The sequence below is a fragment of the Zeus faber genome (genome assembly GCF_960531495.2).
Source record: "Zeus faber genome assembly, chromosome: 2".
NCBI lineage: Eukaryota > Metazoa > Chordata > Actinopteri > Zeiformes > Zeidae > Zeus > Zeus faber.
In genome coordinates, this window is record NC_137189.1 from 9,451,167 (window position 1) to 9,473,288 (window position 22,122).

The 22,122-nt window shown below is 43.6% G+C and overlaps 1 protein-coding gene across 1 annotated transcript in view; it reads right to left on the reverse strand.

Annotated features, from left to right (window-relative positions):
* Positions 1 to 12,286, reverse strand: part of LOC307248194 (MAM domain-containing glycosylphosphatidylinositol anchor protein 2) — a gene marked incomplete at both ends in the record, with an annotated part of 228,555 nt that extends 216,269 nt beyond the window's left edge. Inside the window, one exon of the mRNA XM_080024479.1 lies at positions 12,214 to 12,286. Coding sequence (XP_079880605.1) covers positions 12,214 to 12,286 — 73 coding nt within the window. The remainder of the gene's footprint in view (positions 1 to 12,213) is intronic.
* Positions 12,287 to 22,122: the final 9,836 nt, after the last annotated feature.

The following is a 22,122-nucleotide window of genomic DNA, read 5'->3' on the forward strand; positions in this document are numbered from 1 at the left end:
TAAAGATATGAATTGCTTCCAACATGTATTTATTACATTTTTTTAATTGGCATAGAACAATCAAACATAGAGCAATTATAACAAAATCTGTTAAACAGATAAAGTAACAATAAAAAATAAAACATTTCCAATAAGAAAATAGTAGGAGCTTTCTGTAAACAATCTCATATTGATAGGTCATTCACCTTGGCTCAGGAGCAGCATCGAATTATTGCACATTTTGTCATCAATTAGAACATTATTTACTGACATCCAGCATTTAGCTTAGAAATTGAAGTCACAGAATAATTATCAAAAAAGTGATTAATAAATATAATTATAGGAACATAAATATTACACAAAATATCAAAATATTGCACTTTTAACTAAAACATTTATTTGCTGATAACCAGCATTTAACTTTTGAACATTTATTTTTATTTTTACAAAGGCTGCTGCTAAAGGATAAAGTGTTGAACAAATAAAATCTTAAAACTGCTCCAAACAACATCTACTTCTTCTCAATACTCATTGCGGTCTTGACAGATTTTTGGTCAAGAAAACGAGCATTTCAACATGAACGCTGACACGTGACTAGATTACCACCAGCACTAAACACTCTCTCTGATGGTGAACCTGTGGCTGGTATGCACAGGAATTTGCGTGCCAGTTTGCTCAGCATGGGGAAGTTAACATTGTGTACCTTCCACCAGGCCAGGGCATCTTCCTCTCCATCGATGGTAGGAGTCATCAGGTAGCTGTTCAGCTGTCAGCTCAGCTTCCATGGCATCTTCCAACTGCACAGCGGATGAAGCAGGGGGCGCAGCGCTGCTCTTAAAGAAGCTGCCCAATGACCGCTTTCCCGTCTTCACAGTGGATGGCTCTGCCTCTGCTGCACTTTGAAGCACGTCCTCTGTGCTGCTGACACTAGCACTCTTCTCCTGCAAAACACAGAGATGAGAGCTGTTAAGTTTTGCAGTGTGATGTACTTTTGAGCAATCGGGCATTTTATGTAAACGTTTAAAAAAAATTGCCAATCAATGTAATCAAAATTCAATAACTTATATGATTGCATGTGGCATCTTGTATTCACTAAACCGCTGCAAATAAAAACAAGACAAGTCACCTGTTGTGCCACCTGTTCCATTCCAATCTTCACTCTGGCTTTGATGTCTGGGACATTCTCTGGGCTTATGTAGTTCATCTTGAATCTTGGATCAAGGAAGGAAGTGATGTCCAGAACCTCCTGTGTGGCTGGGTCGCTGTATTTATCCTCCATGTAGCTAAGGACTCTTGACTTTATTGCCTTGGTAAGGTCTGTGTCCTCGTCATTTTCAGCCAGAGTCAATGTTCTCGGGAGATGCAGGACTGGCTTAAGGTGTGACACGCCTACACACGCCTCACCAGAGAGGGCATCTCCCAACTCCTGGAGAGGATGCAGGGCGTTGTTGAGTGATTGGAGAACTTCTGTGTCCTGCCAAGTGTGGACCAGGTGATGTGTCTTCCTGTTTTTAGACAGAACCTGAGACAAGACCTTGCTCTGCTCCAACACCCTCCACCTTGAGCCACATCTTGTTAGACACTGTAATCAAGGAGTGCTCCGGCGGATTTAACTCTTGCTGTGCCTCACTCAGTGCAGTCTCCTTTTTCCAGCTGTGCGAGAAATGGCCAACCAACTGTTTACAAAGTAAGGAAGGTAAGAAAAGTGTAATTACAACAATTACAACGCTAAACTTTACTCATATAGCACTTTTCTAGCAAGAGCAAAAAATGGCTCACAGAAAGCAATACAATCAACAATAAGTAAAACAAATAAATGGTAGAGCAGGTATATATTATTATTAATTATGATAATAATAATAATAATAATAATAATAATAATAATAATGATGATACATGAAATAATAATACATATTTATATAGAACTTAACAGACAATGCATCTCAAAGCTTTCAAACAATAACATCTAAAAGACAAAAACAAAACTGAAGAACAGACAGACACTTACCAATCTCAAGATTCAGCCTGTGGCCAAAACCCTGAAGCCTGGTCCATTGATTTAGTTCCACAGCTTTGATAACATTTGATCCATTATCAGTGGTGATGCACATCTGGCCCTATTCTTCCAGACACCAGCTGGACAAACACTCTTAGTCCATGGGCAATATTCTGTCCCGTGTGGTCAACAGGAAACTATGCTGTTTGCAGGCAGAGACTCTTCAACTGAAAGTCATCATTTATGAAGTGTACGGTGAGACTTGGGTACGCCTCGAACGTCCTGTTTGACCACAAATTGCTTGTTGTGGCCTAATACTGAACTATTTTCAGCTCCCTCTCAACTTTTTCCCTACATTCCATGTACAGAGGCAAACAACTCTGAAATAGTAATTTGTTTACTAGACTTGGCTAGAGCACCACTATTTTCACATGACTTTTTGGTCGTACACTCGGCCTGTGGTGCTTTTTCAAGTGCCGATATAGGTTTGTGGTGTTGCCTCATGATGTGGCGACTGTTACACGACAGGCCTTGCACTACCATACAATACCTTCTTTTGTTGAACACGTCATCAAAAGTGGCCTTGGGCCACTTCTGATTGGGGAGCATGACTGGTACACAAGGAGCAGGGCACTTCCGATTGGTGAGCATGACGGCAGGCATAGCACCAGGACGAAGTGTGTGTTGTATAGTAAAACAGTTGGTTATCAGCCTGCCATGCCCTTTTCTGCGTTTTTACATCCGTCGAGTGGCAATATAGTGGTTTAGGCACATGCATGCGTGATTTTTTATTTTTATTTTTTAAGCATGAATGGGTATTTGGGGAGATTTAATTGGAAACAGATGTATTATATATGAACTAAAAGAGGGGTCCCCAACCCGAAAGACCTCTGTTTTAGTCAGACGGTTGGAGGGGGGGGTGGGGATCAATTGAATATCAATTGTCAAGTTTGGATAAAATAGAACAATAAGCCCAAATAGTAGCCATATTTAAGCAGGCACCCATTGTTGTTTTAGTGTGGAAAAAAAACAACAATAACTCCTTTCCCGACATATTTTTTTCAATCAGGGCAGGAGAATAACGGAGCAACTATAGTGTTTTAATGAGTCGAATATTTTACAATAAATGATAATTATTTTTATTATTTAGCCGGTAGGAAAGACGACAAGAGAAAGTCCAGACGACTAGCAGATTTATTTCCTTGGTAAGATATGAATATTCATGATGTACACGCTCTGAAGGCGCCCTCATTGGTCAAGTCCGAAAGAGTCTTTACTGGTGGAATTGGTGTCAGCTCTCAGTGCTGAATGCTGTTTGCGCAGTGGGAAAAGAGACTGGATCAGATAATGAGCTTGAAATGAGTTTTTTCATTACTGTCGTCTCTATGACACTTGTATCTCGGCCAATATTTTTATTGTTTTCACAATCTTTCTATCGGGTACATAAAGCTTAAACTGGAGTAGCAGAAAATACAACTGAAAGCCCCCTCATGCCCCCTCGTGTCACCAGGCCGGCACTTGGTGAGCATGACTGGTACACAAGGAGGACAGGAGGTCGGCATGACAAGACAGTTTAATGATTTATGATTTTCTAATCGCATTGTTTCCAATCGGGATTTCGATTTGAAATCGATTAATCATTCAGCTCTAACGGGCGGCTCTAAAGAGATCTGCTGTTACACCCGGTCCGTTAGAGGGCACACGTTTCAAAGCCGTACATAAAAAGGAATGCAGCTCGTTGAGACGGAGAGACATTTTCTTCAGGCCCGTGACATTTAACAGGATAAAAGAGAAGAGGTACGTCATCGCTGCATCACATGTTGGTGAGGCAGCGTTCGCAGCTCGTCACCAATCTGTCTCCGACCAGCTGATGAATGAGCAAAGGGCTAACTCAATGCACCGGGCCGGCATCATGCCTTGGCCTCAAAACATCAAGTCGTACCCTGAGATAAACGCATCAGCTATAAACGACACATGATTTCACACATAAAAGTGCACGTGCAGCTGGATGAGCTGCCACCTGCGCTCGCATCCACAGAGTCAGCGCGTTTGTCCACAGAGGGTCGGTTCAAGTACGGGGAGAAGATCAGATGCAAAAACACGGACCAATGCATTGTACATGTTTGTGTCTCTGTAGGTGTGTCCGTGGCTAAGTTATTATTTTATACATGTGTTTAATTCATTGGTTTCCATGTTGTAATATAGCCTTTTATCTATAAATACAGTTTGATGAAGACTCTGTTGTGTTTCTTTTGTAAATTATGACGTATGGCTATAACTAGATTCCATTGCTTTTTAAAGAGAAAATTCTTACTTCAGGGTCGAATAGGAGTAAATAAAGAAATTGTGATTAATCGTGATTAATCGCACAACAGTCCCGCGACTAATCGCAAATAATTTTGTTTGTCAATGTGTTTTTGTCTGACAATGTTTTGTTGTCAACAATCAAATAAGAGTGACTAACTGGATGCAGAGTTTTTTAAAGAAAAAAATCTTCACGGTCAAATTGGAGTAAAACATGCATTTATGATTAATTGCGATTAATCACACAACTATCGTGCAATTAATCGCAAATCATTATTTTGTGTCTCTGTTGTCAATAATGACATCAGAGTATGGCGGTAAGTGGATGCAGTGCTTCAAAATTGAATAATTAACCACAGTTAATTATTTGACAACCCTACCTTTTCTATAACTTTGCCTGCCAGTGTGTCCAGTGTGTGTGTGTGTGTGTGTGTTTGTGTGTGTGTGACAGACCCCATGCGGTCGGCCACTTTGCGGTCGGCTTTGAATCAGGACGGAACTGAAGGCGTCACTTGTCAATGTGTTCACCTCGGCGCCGCAGCCGCTTGTCAGAGCAACTCAAACGCTGCTCGCTGAGAAGTAGAAGTAGGTTCCTTCCTGCAGTGCAGTTTGCCTCACAGCGGCCAAACGATGGTGATTTTTGAAGAAGAGACACTCTCAGTCTGCACCCCCCCCCCCCTGCACACACACACACGCACACCCCGCCCCCCACCTCCTCCCGAAACAATCTCATCTGCTCCCATGCACAATGGTCTGCTGCGAGGGGCTTTCGTTTCTGCAATCACTCCACATTTGTTTCAGCGATTGATTTCTTGGCATGTGAGGGAAAAGGAGTGAACGAGAAAGTGGGCAGGGAGGAGAAGGAGCGGGGAAGCGAGCGAGCAGGGGAGGGAGGTGGGGGAGGCGAGAGGGAAGTCGGGGAACGTGCACTGCCAGTGCCGGCAAACTGTCACCATGACAACAGACATCACTTCACAGGAGCAGCACTTAGGATGCCTGTGTGGGCTGGAAACACAGTTGAAGGTTGGCATTAGCCTCTTGTGGGTGCCGCATCGGACCGATCCCCTCCGATCCCCCGCCTCTGGCTTTATTTCCTAGGCGGTGCGGCTAAAAGGCGTCCTGCTGCCCTCGCTAGCTCAGAGCTACCTCTCTCGGGAGTGGTGTGTGATTCGCCCTTGATTTGTGTAAACGCAGGGTTCTGCCAGTTTGGTTTAACAAAGACAAGTCAATTGACACGGGCGTGTGAGGGGTAGGCGGGAGGGGATGGTTTCATATCGAATGAGCGCCTTTCATCACTTACACACCTTTCCCGGCTGTTTAGCATCCACGATTCTCTGTGATCTGTGGGGGCTGTCAATCATCGGAGCCGTGGCGCTGGCTGCTGCTCGTATGGCCTCATGCGCCACGAATCTAAATTAGCTGCTTTCATCAAGGAAAATAATGAAAACAACACGGGTATCTGTGCACCTCTGCCCCAACGTACTTTGTATTATCATGATACAAAGAGCAGAAATAACAATACTAAGGGGGAGCAAACAACAGGACTTTATTAATAATGTATACACACCATGCAGAGATAAACCACCTTATCTACAGTCACAGCTTGTTTATGCACAGCTTTCTGCAAGAAACCTTCCTGGTATCAGTGCATGCGATACGTGCTGCTGGGCGATTACATTCAATTACATTCAATTATATTATAATGCTGAAAAGCCAGCCATGTAAGCTGGAACCGATCTATATTATTTGCCATTAGGTCCTCTTGTTTCCAACACGTTTTGGAAGTTGTATTTGGAAATAAAATGTCTATTCCAAGACTTAATATTCCACCATGTGTTGAGCTGTACTAAAACAAAGATGGCTCCTGCGAGTCGGTGCCATCTCATCATCAAATTAGCCGTGTCCATGTTTGAATTGGAGTCAGATATTGATGCCAGAAAGGACATTATCCAATCATATGGTCATTATCAGCTCTGTGAGAAGGACAGTGTTTTTGAAGAGTATTTTATTTTTCCACCCCATTTAACATGTTTAACATGTGCAACAGTTTCTTATGTGAAGCCGGGCTCTGACAACTGCTTAGTACTACAAGTTTTTAGGCTTGGCATGATATTTCATTAAGAATTTGACTAATACGCAGTATCTTAATTAGGGGGCACATGGTCCTATAATTATCTTGTGAGTCAGATAGTAAACTCAGTTCCAATAGGGTGCCTCAATCATTTGGATAAGTCGAAATTTACAAGTCACTCTATATTACTGCAATGATTCTGACGACAAAAAACAGTTTTGTCAGTCATATTCCTTTAATATTTGCATCTGAAAAATTCCATCTATAGCCATAACTGGAGGTCTTTCACGATTTGTTTTAATGCCAAATTCAACATTGAATTGAAACCGGCGGAAAAAAATGAACAAGGAAAGGAATATAATCGACCAAACACACGGCGTTCCCTCTGTCAGTAACATTGTTTTTGAACAGAATTTTCGCCATTCTTGCCTCAAATTGTCTTCTTTAGGAAAACACTAATTTTATCCCTCAAATCCTGACATTTAAACAATACACCCCTATTATCTCTGTACTTTCTAACCTCCGATGGGTCCCGTCTGGAGAGCAAGCGGTGAATGCACACTTTGCCCCATCCGTCTCGGGCAGACTGTGTCTCTGATTATTTAGATAAAATAAAAGGTCAAAGTTCAAAGGTTTTAATGAGCGTTTTGGTCAGCGTGTTCTCGCAGCAGCGCGCGGCATCGTTCATAAGCCCCCCCTCCCCACTTGGAGAATGAAATAAAGGGAAGAAACCGGACTCAGACTTCTCTTCAAGATATTTCGACTGGGGTGGGGTCCAAGGGGACGGTCTAGTGGTCAGTGTGGGTATTACGTAATTAAGTCTGTGTAGTAATCATAATCCTGATTATCATAAGCATCGTTTTTATGATCATCCATAACATTGTCGATAAAAAGAAAATGAGGCGTCATAATTGGCCGAGCCTCCATCTGAAGAACTTGATGAGTGAACAAATGAATTACTCAAGGCTCATATACTGTTAAATGAATGATGGGGCGAAAGGACATGCGCCCCTGGGTGCAGCGGCCAACAGTTCGTCAGTTTGGGATATTTTTTAGGCGGCGGTGGTGGTGGTGGTGGTGGTGGTGGTGGTGAGGGGGGGGGGGGGGGGTGCTTGGGCTTAAGCAAGGTTACAATAAGCTCCTTTTGGGTCCACAGTGGGGGATTTGGCATTGGAATGATCCCGAGGTGATCCCTGTGTGTTCCTGCAACCATTCAAATTCTGGCGGCGGCGGCGGCGTAAAAATGAGGGGTTTTTTGGGGCGTCGGTGATACCGGTGCGTGAAAAAGCATTATACAAACTTTGTACTGCGAGCGCTACAGAGCGGGAGCAGATTATCAAATGGAAAAAAAAAAAGAAAAGAAAAAAGGGTGAAACCCTGAATCTTCTTTTGCTCGTAAAAAGTGCGAGATTCATTTCAGAATCTGCTCATCCGCCAAGTACATTTTCGAATAAAAGGAATTTGTCGTGGTAAAGATTGGTGCATTTCTGTACAGACAATTATCTTATAGAAATTTGTTAAATCAGATCAAATAAATAAATAGACAAATATGTATGGAAATAGTCAAAATACAGAACAGATATAGCCAAATATATAGAAATACACAGAATATATGAAGTGTGATTCTATGATTCTATAATATTATTTTCTGTATAAATGAATGAAATGTATAAAATTAAAGGTATAGGTCTATATGGTATAAATTAGTACGCACTTACTAATCGAATGCACAGCAGTGTTAAGCAGTATGACAACAGTGTCGATCTAAAAGTTAATTTTTTGCCTTTCTAAAACAAACATTTAAGCCTTTAAACTACGACAACACACTGGAATCAAATGTGTTTAGCCTGAAACTTTGCATTGCAGTTATACTTTGATTCCAATTGTGTCTTTATTTGTATTTTCTATTTCCTAATTACGCCAAGCACAAACACAGAGGCATTAGGCTTCCCCCCTCCTGGTTCAAGGAGGCCCTGTTGAAAGTTGCTTTAATTGCTTTCTTTCTACATAAATAATGAAATAACACTGCAGCGGTTCCCTCTACTGGAGTTTCAATACCCCAATTCTGCCATTTCTGTTTCAGCTTCTGAAAGGAGGCAGAGAGCCAAACGTTGCATCAGTCTTACATTTCTCCAAACCTTGGAGAAACATTCAGACTTTTTCAACTTTTTTGGGAGGGGGCATTTGTCCAGGGGATCTGACGCTTTTTGCACAGAATTTGACAAGGACCGAGCAAATAGCCCTGTGTGTGGAAAAAACACCTGACAAGAATTGCCATTTAGCTTCACTGCTACCGACTCGAGATTTTTACACTGCCTATTTAGTGATCATCTCGAAAGGCTGGGTCCAATGATAACCGACTTTTTGGGGGTTTGATAAAGTTGGTGCTATCTCCAGCCCCACCCAGGAGAATAAAGCGGTCCCTCCCTCGACATATGCCGCTCAAGGTTCCACTGCTGCAAATTACTTCCAGCTCAAAGAACCCATCTGTAAAATCCCCGTTCCTCACTGATTGAAGCATATATAGACGTCCATCCACCAATTCTCCAGAGGAAAGAAATAAAGACACAGAGGGGAAAGAGAGAGGGAGAGGAAGGCGGGGGGGAGAGTTCTCCACCGTCTAATTAGGGTAGGAAATGTAAGGGTCTCGATCCAAGGGAATGATGAAGGACCCGGTGGAGGAGGCCTCTGAGAACCAACAAAGGCGGCTTTGGTTTCTCTGGCACCGAGCATTTGCATAGCTTAGAAACGCCAGGCTCATGAAAAGAAAACCGGTGGAATTGCCTCTGACTTCAATGCAAACGAGAGAGAAATTGAGGAAGAGAGTTGGGAGCACTTCTGCGCCCCCCCCCCCCCCACTTCCCCAGGAACATGTCCCCATCCCATCGAGGTCGTCGCCGGCTGGCTGGTCTTTGATGCGGCGACAGCGAAACTGAAAGCGCTACCGCTCCACATCCAGATGAAGATATGAGCTATCAAAAACATCACGGCCACGCCACAATATCACAGCAATCGTGTTCCATTCCAGGGCTTTGACATCGGGATTCAATGCACTGTACAGCTCATCTGGCAGCAAATATGGAATAAATGCCACTTGCTCGGGAAAACGTCGCCCGGTTAGCGTCATAAAACTGAGACGGCTTGGGCCGTTGGTGAAACGTAGTGTGGGTGTGAACAAAGGTTGAGATAATGGTGCAATCTACTAAGAGAAGTTTGTGGTGGGATGTGGAGAGAGAAAAGGGGGGAAAATGAGAGAGGGATCAATGGAGGAGGCGGAGGAGGAGGAGGAGGAGGAGGCGGAGGAGGAGGCGGAGGAGGAGGGGGAAAAGAGAGGAAAAGATGCAGTGTAGCGGTCGCCGTCCTTTCCTTCCCGTGACCTGCAGTTATGGAGGGATGACTAACCTGCATCAATCCTCCTTAATGACTCTGGTGGCGCCACTTAACGGGCTATGTGGTTTTTGTCATTTGTGGGATAATAATTCCACTGTCTGCTCCGTGGAGATGACATATGCGCTAATAATGAGAGCGAAGGGAAAAGCCTGAGACGGCAAAGCAATGTAGAGGCGCCATAGTACATAAAGTACAGGCGTCTGGCTGATCAAAGTTCTTTTAAGGGCTTTGCAAATGGAATTGTGTAGCGATTCAATATTATGAATAATACAGATATAGTAATAATGCCAGATATTCCAAGTCCAAAACCGACCAGTTAAAATACTACAAAGAGACAATTATCCTTTCAGGATACCTTTGGTTCTTCATTCTAGCCATTGCACGCACCCAAAACCTTAAAAAGGATTTCATGAAAATAGCCGAAAGCCATCGCAGCGTTAAATCAGATATGTTTTGCCGGTGTCATTAATAACGGTTGACTTTGATCTTCGGCGATATACGGTTCCCCCTCTCTGACCACACGCCCAAAGCCATTTCCACAATTGGGCTCCAAAATGAGCCATGGACTTTTGGCTCTTCACCGCATAAAGAGATCAAGTGCTTCAATGGGAAAAGTATCCATCTATGCATCCATCTGTCCATCCGCTCTCCAAGGCCTCCGAGGCCCGTGCCATTACCCACGGACTTGGAAGCGGTGTCCTTACAAACGAGCCTGTCCACGCTGACCTTTGCCTCTCATGGCGTTGACCCAGACTGCTCCGCAGCCGTCAGATCCTTAGTGGGGAATGAAGCGAGGGAGGGAGGGAGGGAGGGACTTACCCATTGGGAGTCAGGCTGGACAACCCTTTCCCCAAAGCCTTTCACACCTCCATACTTCCACACACACAGCTACGTGTCCCATTATATCTCTCCAGTTAAACAGTTCAACGCTCAGACAAATCCCATTCGTACTCCTTCCTCCTTCTCTGCGGTTCAGTTCTACTGATGCGGCGTGACGTCCATATTTCTCCAACCACTGCAGCGAGGCTCCTGCAGAATGATTTATTTGATGCACATGCATATATGGATCACTTGCTTTTATTTATGTGCATACGGCATGAAAATGGTTCCTTTTCAATCCGGCTTGGACTTAATTAATTTTGATTGCTGTGTAAGCAGCAGCACATCTGATTTCTCTTGAATTTCCTGCTTTACAGATGGTGGCGGACATGGATATCTGACATAAAAGCTACTTCGTAAAAACAAGGACTTCTAAAGGTGGTGATTTATTTGGCGCGGGTCGGTGACAAGCTTTGCCACCGGGGTCCATAATGCAGCAGCAAGAGGACATCTAAATGTTACATTGCATAATAGGATTATAGTGTTGGTGGTGACAGGGTGGGTTTTGAGACGAAAAAAAGAAAACATACATGTGTATTTAAATGCCACGTCCCCATGGGCGCCCCAAAATGCTCCCTGCTCGTGGAAGCGCTTGTGGGGTTTGAAGTCCTCCTTGCTGGTTGGCGTTTACGTCGCCAAGTGTTGGAGTGAGAACTGCATAATCGCATTCCCCAGTGGCCAGCAACACCTCATCACTTCCATCTTGGAAGAGGAGCGAGGTGGAATCCACAGGGCGGCGGGAGCAAAAACCATTACTTTGGAAAATCCCACGTTTGCACGCTGGACCTCGCGTCGCGTCTCACGGCCGTGGATTTCGGATTGGGTCGGTTTTCCCGACTCGGCCACCGGCGATGGCAGCTGATGGTCAAGGTTGCATCGGGTTTACCTCACATCCCGATTTTATTCAAGCACACTTGGAGAATCCAACCATTTTTTCCCACCTCCTGCAGAAAAGGCTCTTCTGAAGCGTCGCCAGTGCCACTGGTTGAACAAGCAGTGTGTGTGTGTGTGTGTGTGCTAGAGATAAAAAAAAAAGACACATCATGGAAGCAGGTAAATGGCAGATGGATTCAGAGATGAGAGAAGCACCCAGCCACGTATGAAATATTGCTCTGTGCATACTAAACACCCGTGACTGAATATGGCATTTTTAATGACGTCGAGACACACTCAGCCTAATGTGGGGCACGTGCCGTGGCGTTCCACTCTGAAATTATGGATGATGATTAACAATTCGTCCACATAGTGACCTCTCTCCAGGAGGTTGGACGAGCTTCAGGACACATTTTCTTTTTATGGTTGACCCCCCCCCCCCCCCCCCCCACCACCACCACCTCCCCCCTCAAAGATAGACTTAGTCACTGAATGCAGAGTACCTGACCATCATGACTGATGCGCTGGACGACAACAGGGCCATCAATAAAAACGCATAATGAAGCCATAATAAAGGAGACACCATAACCTCAAGGTGGGTTGTTGTTGTTTTTTTTTTTTCTTTTTTGTTTTTAAGCATTCTGGCTCATTGACGTTACAGTCCACACTATGTTTCTCACAAGGTCATGATTGCATTTCGTTTTAGAAAGCTCACACTCACCGTACACTCCCTGGCAGCGGATTCCGTCCGCAAACAGCGCCAGCAGCCCCAGGAAACAGCTCATAACATCCATCTTTTCACGTTAATCTCAACATATCCAGCTCCGCAATGGCAAGAAGTCCGTTCCGCGGCGGTGCGAGAGTGTCGGGAAACCGGCGTGCATGTAGATGGGGAAGCTGCGCTTCGTTCGGTTGTTTTTTTTTTTTCTGTTTGTTTGGGGTTTTTTTTGGTCGGGGGGGGGGGGGGTCTGGAGGATTCACAGTATTAAAAAAAAGGTTAAACACTTGGAGTGATTGGTTGACGGTGTAGGTGCTCAGACGCCCGAGGTGTGTGTGTGTGTGGGGGGGGGGGCGATCGCCGCCGGGATGCGGGGATGGGAACCGGAGCCGGGCCTTTCTGAGAGGGAAAACACGCACTTAAGGTGCGCGCGTTCAGAGACGAACACTGAGGAGAGGTCCGTCGACGAGGCAGGTTAGAGATGACCCCAGAGGCGCCTCGGTGGGACGAGAGAAGCGGACAACCATCCCCCCATGCTTCCGTCCCTCCTCACAACCAGCCCCGGTGGTGCTGGTGCTGGTCCGGACGCTGCCCCCTCGGACGCTGTGACACGCTCCGCGTCGCGCCGGTCTCTGTCTGCAGGGGACGGGAGATAAGTTTCTGCTGCCGCTGATGCTCCGGCTCTTTCAGGGGAGACGCATCTCGCCGCGTGGCGCGCAGGGAGGCTCCGCGGTCCCGGTCCCGGTGGACGGGGGCTGATCGCGCGGATCCCTCGGCTGTCGGCGTCGGCGGTCTCCCGGTGCTTCTTTTGAGGGAGATACCCCGCCGTCCGTGAAGAATTCCGAGTTGTGGGCGCTAAGTCACGTCGTGCGATACGTGCCGCCGGTGCGGCCGCTCTGTTGCGCTACGTCAGGAGGTGCGTGCGGAGCTCATCTGTATGGAGGCTGCGGAGCGAGGGGTGGAGGAGAGAGAGAGAGGGAGCGAGAGAGAGAGAGAGAATGGATGGTGGGAAATGAAGAGGAGAGAGTGTGAGAGAGGGGGGGGGGGGCGCGATGGGAGAGAGGGATAGATAGATGGAGACGGGAGAGAGAGGGAGGGGGGGCAGAGAGAAGGGGAGATGGAGAGAGAATGGATGAATGGGAAATAAAGGGGAGAGAGGGAGGGGAGGGGGCGGGGGTCTGGATGAGCAGACTCCTGGACTGACCAGCGGACCAGCGCAGTCCTCAGTGTTGGTCTGATGTTGCATCACGTTTGACCATCACACTGTTCTGCTGCTGGGATTCACGACACATGGCATTCCCAAAATATAATGTCGTTGTATATAGTGTAACACTGTCTGGAATTTGGGGGGTGTTTACAGTGTTGTTTACAGTAAAAAGGTTGATTAAAGATTCAATATTATATATACAATATACATTGAGAATATATATATATAATCTAAAATTCTTGCACGTAAAAAAATGGCAGACTGTGAGACAATAGGAATAACTAAAAAGTAAAATTTAATATCGAAATCCGAAAGATATATAGACACAACTAATAAATAAAATGCAAAGATATATGTGTGTGTCTATATTGTGTGTATATATATATACACCGTACATGTATATGTGGTTGATGGGCTCAAAAATAATGACAAAAAAAGTTTGGGACCCCTGCTTCTAGCCCATGCACCTCTTTAGAAGCTTGTGGAGGAGCTCTATGGGCTCTTCAGCGCCCTCTTTTGGTACTTATGAAATCAGTCCTGAGCCTTGTGTCGTGTTTGGTCTGCACTGGGTGGGTCTCCAGTCCACGACCCGAGGTCCCAGGACCCAGACCATGGGTTTTTCTGTCGCTAAAAAAGCCATTTGCGGCCCCATAACACAAAACAATGACAGAAACACGTGTATCATTTGTATAAATCCCCTACTGTCTTCAGACTTAGACTGGAGCCACTGACGCTGTTAAGGTTCAAGATTCAATATTCAGGAGGTTATTTGTCACACAAAGCACTGATGTTAGTCAGAGCTCACCAGGTGCTGTGGCAACTTTGGGAATGATGGTGGAAACTAGCTCTTTTGTTGCAGATTGCAAGGTTGCATTAATCACTATTAGTCGTGATGAGAGTGTTGCTGTAATCAGTCATTTAATGCCTTTAGATCCATGTTTATGTTAAGTAAAAATAAATTCCATAGTTAAGGTAACATTTTGGGGAACCAGACCACTATTATGTTTCAGTTTTGGTTCTATCTAAGGGGAAAAACATTGGGCCGCACTGAACTAAGTAGGGTTGGCACTCCTGCCTGCCGCATACCATCCTAGTGGCGGTTTCAGGGCCCTCAGACACAGAGACACAGGCAAAGATGTTGCAAACAGACCGGTTTATTGTAGAGATCAGCAAGATGTAACAAGCCGGGAGCAGATGGAGACTTGTCATAAGAGAGGCTCCCCCTGTGTGTGTGTGGGGATGGGTGATTTAACTTTTGGTTGTGTGTAAATTTGTTTTAAATCAACTTACTGTGTGTGTGTTTGTTTGCAAAAATTAGACTTCAGGAGGGGCTTTTGGGGTCAATTGCACCGGGACTCCCTTGGGCCCGAGACATCAGCATGTCATGTCAGGTGGGCCTGTGACATGTATTAACATATCCAACGGAATTGGTTTGAGTGCTAATACAATATCACCTTCAAAGCATTACCGTACCTCAAATCAGTGCACTCAGTTATGTGTATAATAATAATAATAATTCAAGTTCAAGTTCAAGAGATTATTTGTCACATACACATACATACGGTCATACATATATGCAGTGAAATGTAATAATAATAATAATAATAATAATAATAATAATAATAATAATAATAATAATAATAATAATAATAATAATAATAATAATAATAATAATAACTTAAATTTGTATAGCGCCTTTCAAAAAACCCAAGGTCGCTTTACAGGAGAGGACCGGGGGGGGGTTGGGTAGAGGTGCAGGAACAGAACAAAACAAAAGGGATAGCTAAACTAACTGATGGGGAAAGGCCATGGTGAAAAGGTGGGTCTTGAGGGTTGTTTTGAAAGTGGGGTTGGGGCGTTACGGATTACGGGAGGGAGAGAGTTCCACAGGGTGGGGGCTGCCACGCTGAAAGCTCTGTCCCCGAAAGTTCGTAGTCTGGTACGGGGGACGGACAGCAGACCTGCGTCTGAGGACCGCAGCTTCCAGGGTGGAGTGTGCTGGTGGAGGAGGTCGGACAGGTATTGGGGGGTGAGTGCGTGAAGGGATTTGTATGTGAGGAGGAGGAGTTCGTAGGAGATGCGGAACTTGACCGGGAGCCAATGGAGGTAGATGAGGGTGGGGATGATGTGCTGCAAGGGCTTGGTGTGAGTGAGAACCCTGGCAGCTGAGTTCTGCACATACTAGAGCCTGTCCAGGGCTTTGCTGGATACCCCAGACAGGACTCCATTACAATAGTCCAACCGGGAGGTGATGAAAGCATGGATGAGGGTTTCTGCCACGGAGTCTGAGAGTGAGGAACAGAGACAGGTGATGTTTTTGAGGTTGTAGAAGGCAAACTTGGTGATGGATTTGATGTCAGACTGAAAGGAGAGGGTATAATCCAGGATAACACCCAGGTTGCGGACCGCGGGAGATGTTGTGAAGGAACAGCCGTCGACGAGGAGATCGCCAACCTTCCAGAGCAGCAGCTTTGGGGCCACAACCATGAGCTCTGACTTTTTGCTGTTGAGTTTGAGTAGGTTAGTTGTGATCAAGGTTTTTATGGCATTAAGGCAGTTAACCAGAGACGGTGATACCAGATAAAGCTGTGTATCATCAGTGTAGCAGTGAAAGTTGAGACCATGATGACGAATGATCTGGTCTAGGGGGAGCAGGTAGATGATGAAGAGTATTGGACTGAGCACAGAGCCTTGAGGGACGCCATGGTTGACTGGGGCATGGGGGGAGGAGGAGCTGTTGATGCCAAGGAGGTAGGATAGGCGTTTGAGGAGGATTGTGTAGTAAACCACTGCTGCCTCATAGCAAGAAGGTCCTGGGTTCGATTTTCGCCTGGGGTGCTGTTGGCACCGTGTTCCGGTGGGTTATCTCCCAAATCGGAGCCTTTGAGGAGGAGTTTGCATGTTTGAGGAGGAGTTTGCATGTTCTCCCCGTACTCACATGGGGTTTCCTCCACCTAACGTCAGTAAGAACCCCCCACCAAAAACATGCACACATCATCGTCTGACCACCGATGGACACTCATCACCTGGTCCCTGGGCGCGTCTACATATGCTGCCCCCAGGATGGGTTAAACGCAGAGGCCTCAGGTCACCGGCCAACATCCAAAGCGTGTGTGCATGTGCTGTGTGACAAATAACGATTGTTGTTGTTGTTGTTGTTGTTGTAGGCCTCCTGCAGGAGGCGGACTGCTCTTTCAATGACCTTACTGAGGAATGGAAGGTTGGAGATCGTCAGAAGGTCCCTTCTTTAAGATGGGAGTGATGGAGGTGATTTTGAGACTGGGGGGAAGTGTACCAGATGCTATTATAGCTGTGATGGAGGGGCAGAGTGAATAAACTTGTGTCGGGATGCTCTGTGTATATAGTGGGGGTGTTGTAAGAACCCTAGTGATTTAATGACGTCCGGACAGAAGAGCGCAGCTGCACATGAAAATGTACGAAGAAAGAGAGAGGAGTATTTTAGCACCATATCGACAGCAGAAGATAGCCAGCAAACTACAAGCTGAGAATGAGAAGCCGACAGTCAAGGTAGCATGCCAAAACTCAATCCTGTGGGGGATAATCCAAGTATCGAGGGAGGAGGAAATCCGAGCTGAAGACCCAGGAGATGAAGGAATCCTGCTAGCTAGCAGGGATAGCTTGATAGCTGGGCTGCAGATGCTAACAGCTAATAGGCAGCTAACATTACCCCCTGACAGCTGATCGGCAGAGAGGGTAAGTACCAAACGCAAAAACAGAAATCCACGCATCCAACAGAAATCTTCATGCTGTTGCAACAGGATGGTAGTATGAAGTAGTGAACTTCAGTTAGCATAAAATAAACTTTAGGAAATCAGCGAAAAGACCTAAATTAAACTTAAATGAACCGACTAAGAAGCGGTGACATAAACACCAGCGTCCTCTCAGACCAGAAGAGCAAATATATACCACAGTCACATAGGAATTATGTTCAGTGTTGGCAAGTTAATTGATAACAATTTGAGTCACGACTCAAATAAAACCATTGAATTAATTAAATAATTTTGAAATGTTTTGTTGCATGAGTAGTTTTTTAATTGACACGCTCACAGTTAATGTTACAACATGCAGATGTACGAGTGAATCACCTCCAAATGCATGCTGGGTAATATGCTGCCTTCATCGTCAACAACTGCCAAAAAAAAGTCTGCAGGCCTATGGTATCATCAATCACTTGTCAACAGCGCAGATTTGTTAACTTGTTAATGAGAGAAATTCCGTGAACAACACGAGTGTATTATTATATAAATACAAACGTTGACCTCAAAAACAGATGACAAAAAAATGTGGAACTAGGAATGTCCAAACTGCCCTTAGACACGTATCCTGTTTGCCCCCATCATCCTCCCATTGCAACTCCAAATGAGCATGACATCTCCACTACTTACGTCACCATCATCAGGGTCAGGAGCTAGTTCAACAGGTAGGCTACAGTACTGTGACTCAGCAAAAAAAATGCGAGGCAGTAAATGGAAGTCCTTATAGTTGTTCTAATTCCCATCTGCTCCGGGCTTGTTCCACCCTGCCCACTCTCAACAACTAAACTGGTGTGTTTTCAACCCCATTGCCTGTGGCCCTGTTCAGGTTCTACGGTGGCAGTTCCACCCGCCACACGGCATCCAAGTGGTGTTTTCAGGGCCCTCCGACAGAGACACAGGCGATGGGGTTGAGAACATACCAGTTTATTCTCGAGATGGGGCAAGATGGAACAAGCCCGGAGCAGATGGATGTCATGACAAGGGCTTCCCCTGTGTGTGTGTGTGTGTGTGTGTGTGGGGATTGGGCTTTTACCTGTTGCTCATTGATTACTCTAAAAAACAACAGATGAACAGCCACCCTGATCCCGGGCCCAATTACCGAGACCCAAGAGGTGTGACTGTTTAACCCACACAACCCCCACGACAAGTAGCCTAATTAAATGGATTCCTCTGTGTCTCTGTCTCTCTTGATTGTAGTGATGATAGGGACTCGACTGCTGGCTGGGAATGTGTTATTTAGCACTATAATGCAACAGTATAGTCCTTTTCTGAACTTTTCTGTGTGTGTGTGTGTGTTTAAAAAATATATAAAGTGCTTGTGTCTTATATAAATCTTCATTTGAGTGAAGGTTAAAGTTAAAGTACAGCTGAACATTGTTTCACAAAGTCAGATCTTTATTCAAGAATATTTGACAGAATATTAAAAAAATAATTAAAAATACAACATCCCTGTGATACCAAACCCTCTGTATTGACGAACAAAATGAAACTGGAAGGAAAGAATTTTTAAGAAATTTCAGCCATTCGTAATAATACATGGAATTTTGAAAAATACCATTTAAAGGCTTCTTAAGTGGCCAAAAATGGCAAAAAAAAAACGCCCCCAAGAAACAACATTGACAACAAAAACATTGAGAAATTATTGATATTAATTATTAATTAATATTATTATTTTCAATAATAACAACAAAACGAATATTAATCAAATCGTAATAACAGCTATAACAATAATGATGAAAAAAATAAAATAGGTAAATCTTTTTTTCATACATTTAAAAATTTTAGTCATCAATCTGGACCTCGAAGGATCAATCAAACCATCATTCTGAAACAATTTTGAATCATTACTACTGCTCACAAGAGTTGAATGTCCTTTATATCTATTTATTCTTTTTTGTTGTTTACTATCTCCCTTGAGTTTTGGAATGTTTGTGTGTGTGTGTGTGTGTGTGTGTGTGTGTGTGTGTGCGTGTGTGTGTGTGTGTGTGTGTGTGTGTGTGTGCGTGTGTGTGTGTGTGTGCTGCTAGGCCTCCATCTGTGGTAAGCAATGTCCTGTTCTTCATATGTACCTTAGGATGACTCCGTCCAACGCAGCGACCACTGGGACCAGGCTCACACTCTAACTCTCCATCTGTCGCTGGAGATAAAGCTCCTTAGTCCCTCCATCCGTCCTGTCTGTTTGCTGCTGGAAGCCAACACGACAGCACCTTCACATCCAAGATGGCCACCTTACACAACCACAATCTGTTTATCCCAGTTATCAGAAGTACATTTTCAGATATGGGAATTTGTCGAGCAAGAGTGGTGCATTGCTGTACTGTACAGACACTAAGCATCAAAAAGTTCAACAGTCTAAAAAATATATATATACTGTTATACAAAATAGCGAATGAATGAAAAATTGCCAAGTATACATAAATGGCCAAATATTAATTTAAAAAGCCTGAAAGACAAAACAAAAAATACCAAAATATCCGTGTGAAAAAAAGCCAAATAAAAAAAAACCTGAAGCCAAATATATAAAAAATGCCCAAATAAAAGATTTGCAAATATTCAAGAATATGTAGACTATACAAAGAGAGATTATATGCACAGGTAAAATTTCAGGTATATGAATAATATAGGTGTTTATGTTTTCAAGTATAAATTAAGATAAAAAAAATATATGAAAAGATATAAAAAATAGTAACACTGTTTTGTATCACTGCAACAAAATTGATTGAGCATGAACATTGTTATGATGCTTGTTTGCATGTGTTTTTATATATATATATATATATATATATATATATATATATAGTTCATGTATATGTACATGTATATATACAGTATATACTGTATATATATAAATACCATACCGTACTGTACATATACCGTATACACACACAGACACATATATATATATGTACATATACACACATACATATGCAGTATATACTGTATATATAAACGCACACACGGACACATATATATATATATATATATATATATATATATGTTTGTGTGTATATGTGTGTACAGTATATGCACATATACACACACACAAAGTGAAAAGTTTTTTCCTCTCCATCACCCTGTCTGGAGCTGATTCCATTTTCTATTTCTTTAGAGTCCCTTCAAAACAAGACATTACAAAAAAAAACAACATAAAGCAATCCAACGAGAATCTGAAAAAGCTCCTACAACATGCGTCAATGTTTGTCCACAATTTCATTTGTATGTATGGGGGAGAACAAAAAAGAAAAGAAAAGGGACAAGAAGCGAGGATGTTTTTTTTATTATTATTATACCACAGTTTTTTAGCTCTGTTTGACTCCACACACGGACAAATCAGGAACAGAATTGAGTGTATTTTATCATTCTGCTGCCGTATAAAAGCAGCGGCCACCTGTGGAATCAGCCTCATAAGCTGCATAATTGAGAGTTGTCAGGGTTTCCTGTTTTTATTTTTTTTGTTGCTTTGTTTTCTTAGTGTTGCAGCGTTTCAATTATCATCTCTGTAGAAATTTGTGAATTCAAACAGAGTGATTACTCCCAATGTTTTATTTGGGAAACAACATAGTCTTTGTGTGGCACGTTGATGAATCTGACATACTGTTAGGCAATTACCTTTTATTTAGGGAAGAAAGCCGCCAGGAATTACACAAACGGTAGCCTCGGCTTTTAGAGAACTGCATGTACTATGTGTATATGCAACCCGGTATCACGCTTTTTCGTGCTCATAGTCACGGTAATTATTCTATTGAATCGTGTCCGGGAGTATGATTGTCCATCATTTTTTGTCCTACAAACGAAATTTAAACCAATTCATTTCACCAATATTTTCTTAGACTTTAGGAAGGAGGGGGCACAGATATGCACACTCAAATTGTTAAGGAATCAAATGTTTATGAACAATTGCGTAAATATTGCGCAATGTATGTATTAATTGATTTTTGCTCCTGTAGAAGCCATATGATATCAATCTTGTTCAAAGAAAAACATGTTATATTCACAGGGTCATGGAGACTACACTGCACATAACCCTAAGTGTTACAGCGACCTCTCTGATTAGTGGAGCGCGTTGTTACCATGGAAATATTAACCACACTGGCTGATGGGTACATTGGGTACACAGCTGCACAAACGCTGCTATTATATCCAGTTAAATTGTGTTTACAGTATGAATGACATTCATACTGAGGATATGACCCTATATCCCTATTCTCGCCCAACCTTGATTTTAATAGACCATTCAATAGAGCGAAAGCTAAACCAGTATCCCGCTCTTATTTTGTAATGGTCAGAATGAAATTCAAAACTATGCATTCTACATTTTAATACATCGATGCCCCCCAACCTCCCTGTGGGGGCGTACTTCCATCACGTTAGTTTTAGTTTTAGAGTATGCATCTGCGCCCCCATCCTTCCCCGTGCATCCCTTTTAAAGTCAAAGAAAATTTCCCCATTCAAATGAATTTGTTCAAATTTAGTTACGGTATGTATAGCACGACAAAAGTCAGACAATCGTGCTGCGGGACTTAATTCAATAGATTCATTTTCGTGACTATGAGCACGAAAAAGCGTGAGACGGCGTTGCTTTATAATATGTGTATCACATGTCACCCAGAAGTAACAATACACAGAGACAGCACCCTGCAGCCCTGCGGTGATGAATGGTCCAATTAGTGGAACGTTTTTTAGGTTAAGTTATTTATTTGGGAGAGACTTACATTGTTTTTTTATTTTCTAACATTACATGAATGAAAGTCGCAGCTGCTTGAAACTTTTCCCTTTGTTTGAAGCATCGACTGGATATACAGTAAATGTGACCACGCCCCTTCGAATACCACAAGTAAATTAATAAATATTGGAGGGGATATTAATATGAAGGGGGGACTTGGTGAAATGACATGAAAACAAGACTAAATTTAATAAAAGTCAAGAGTT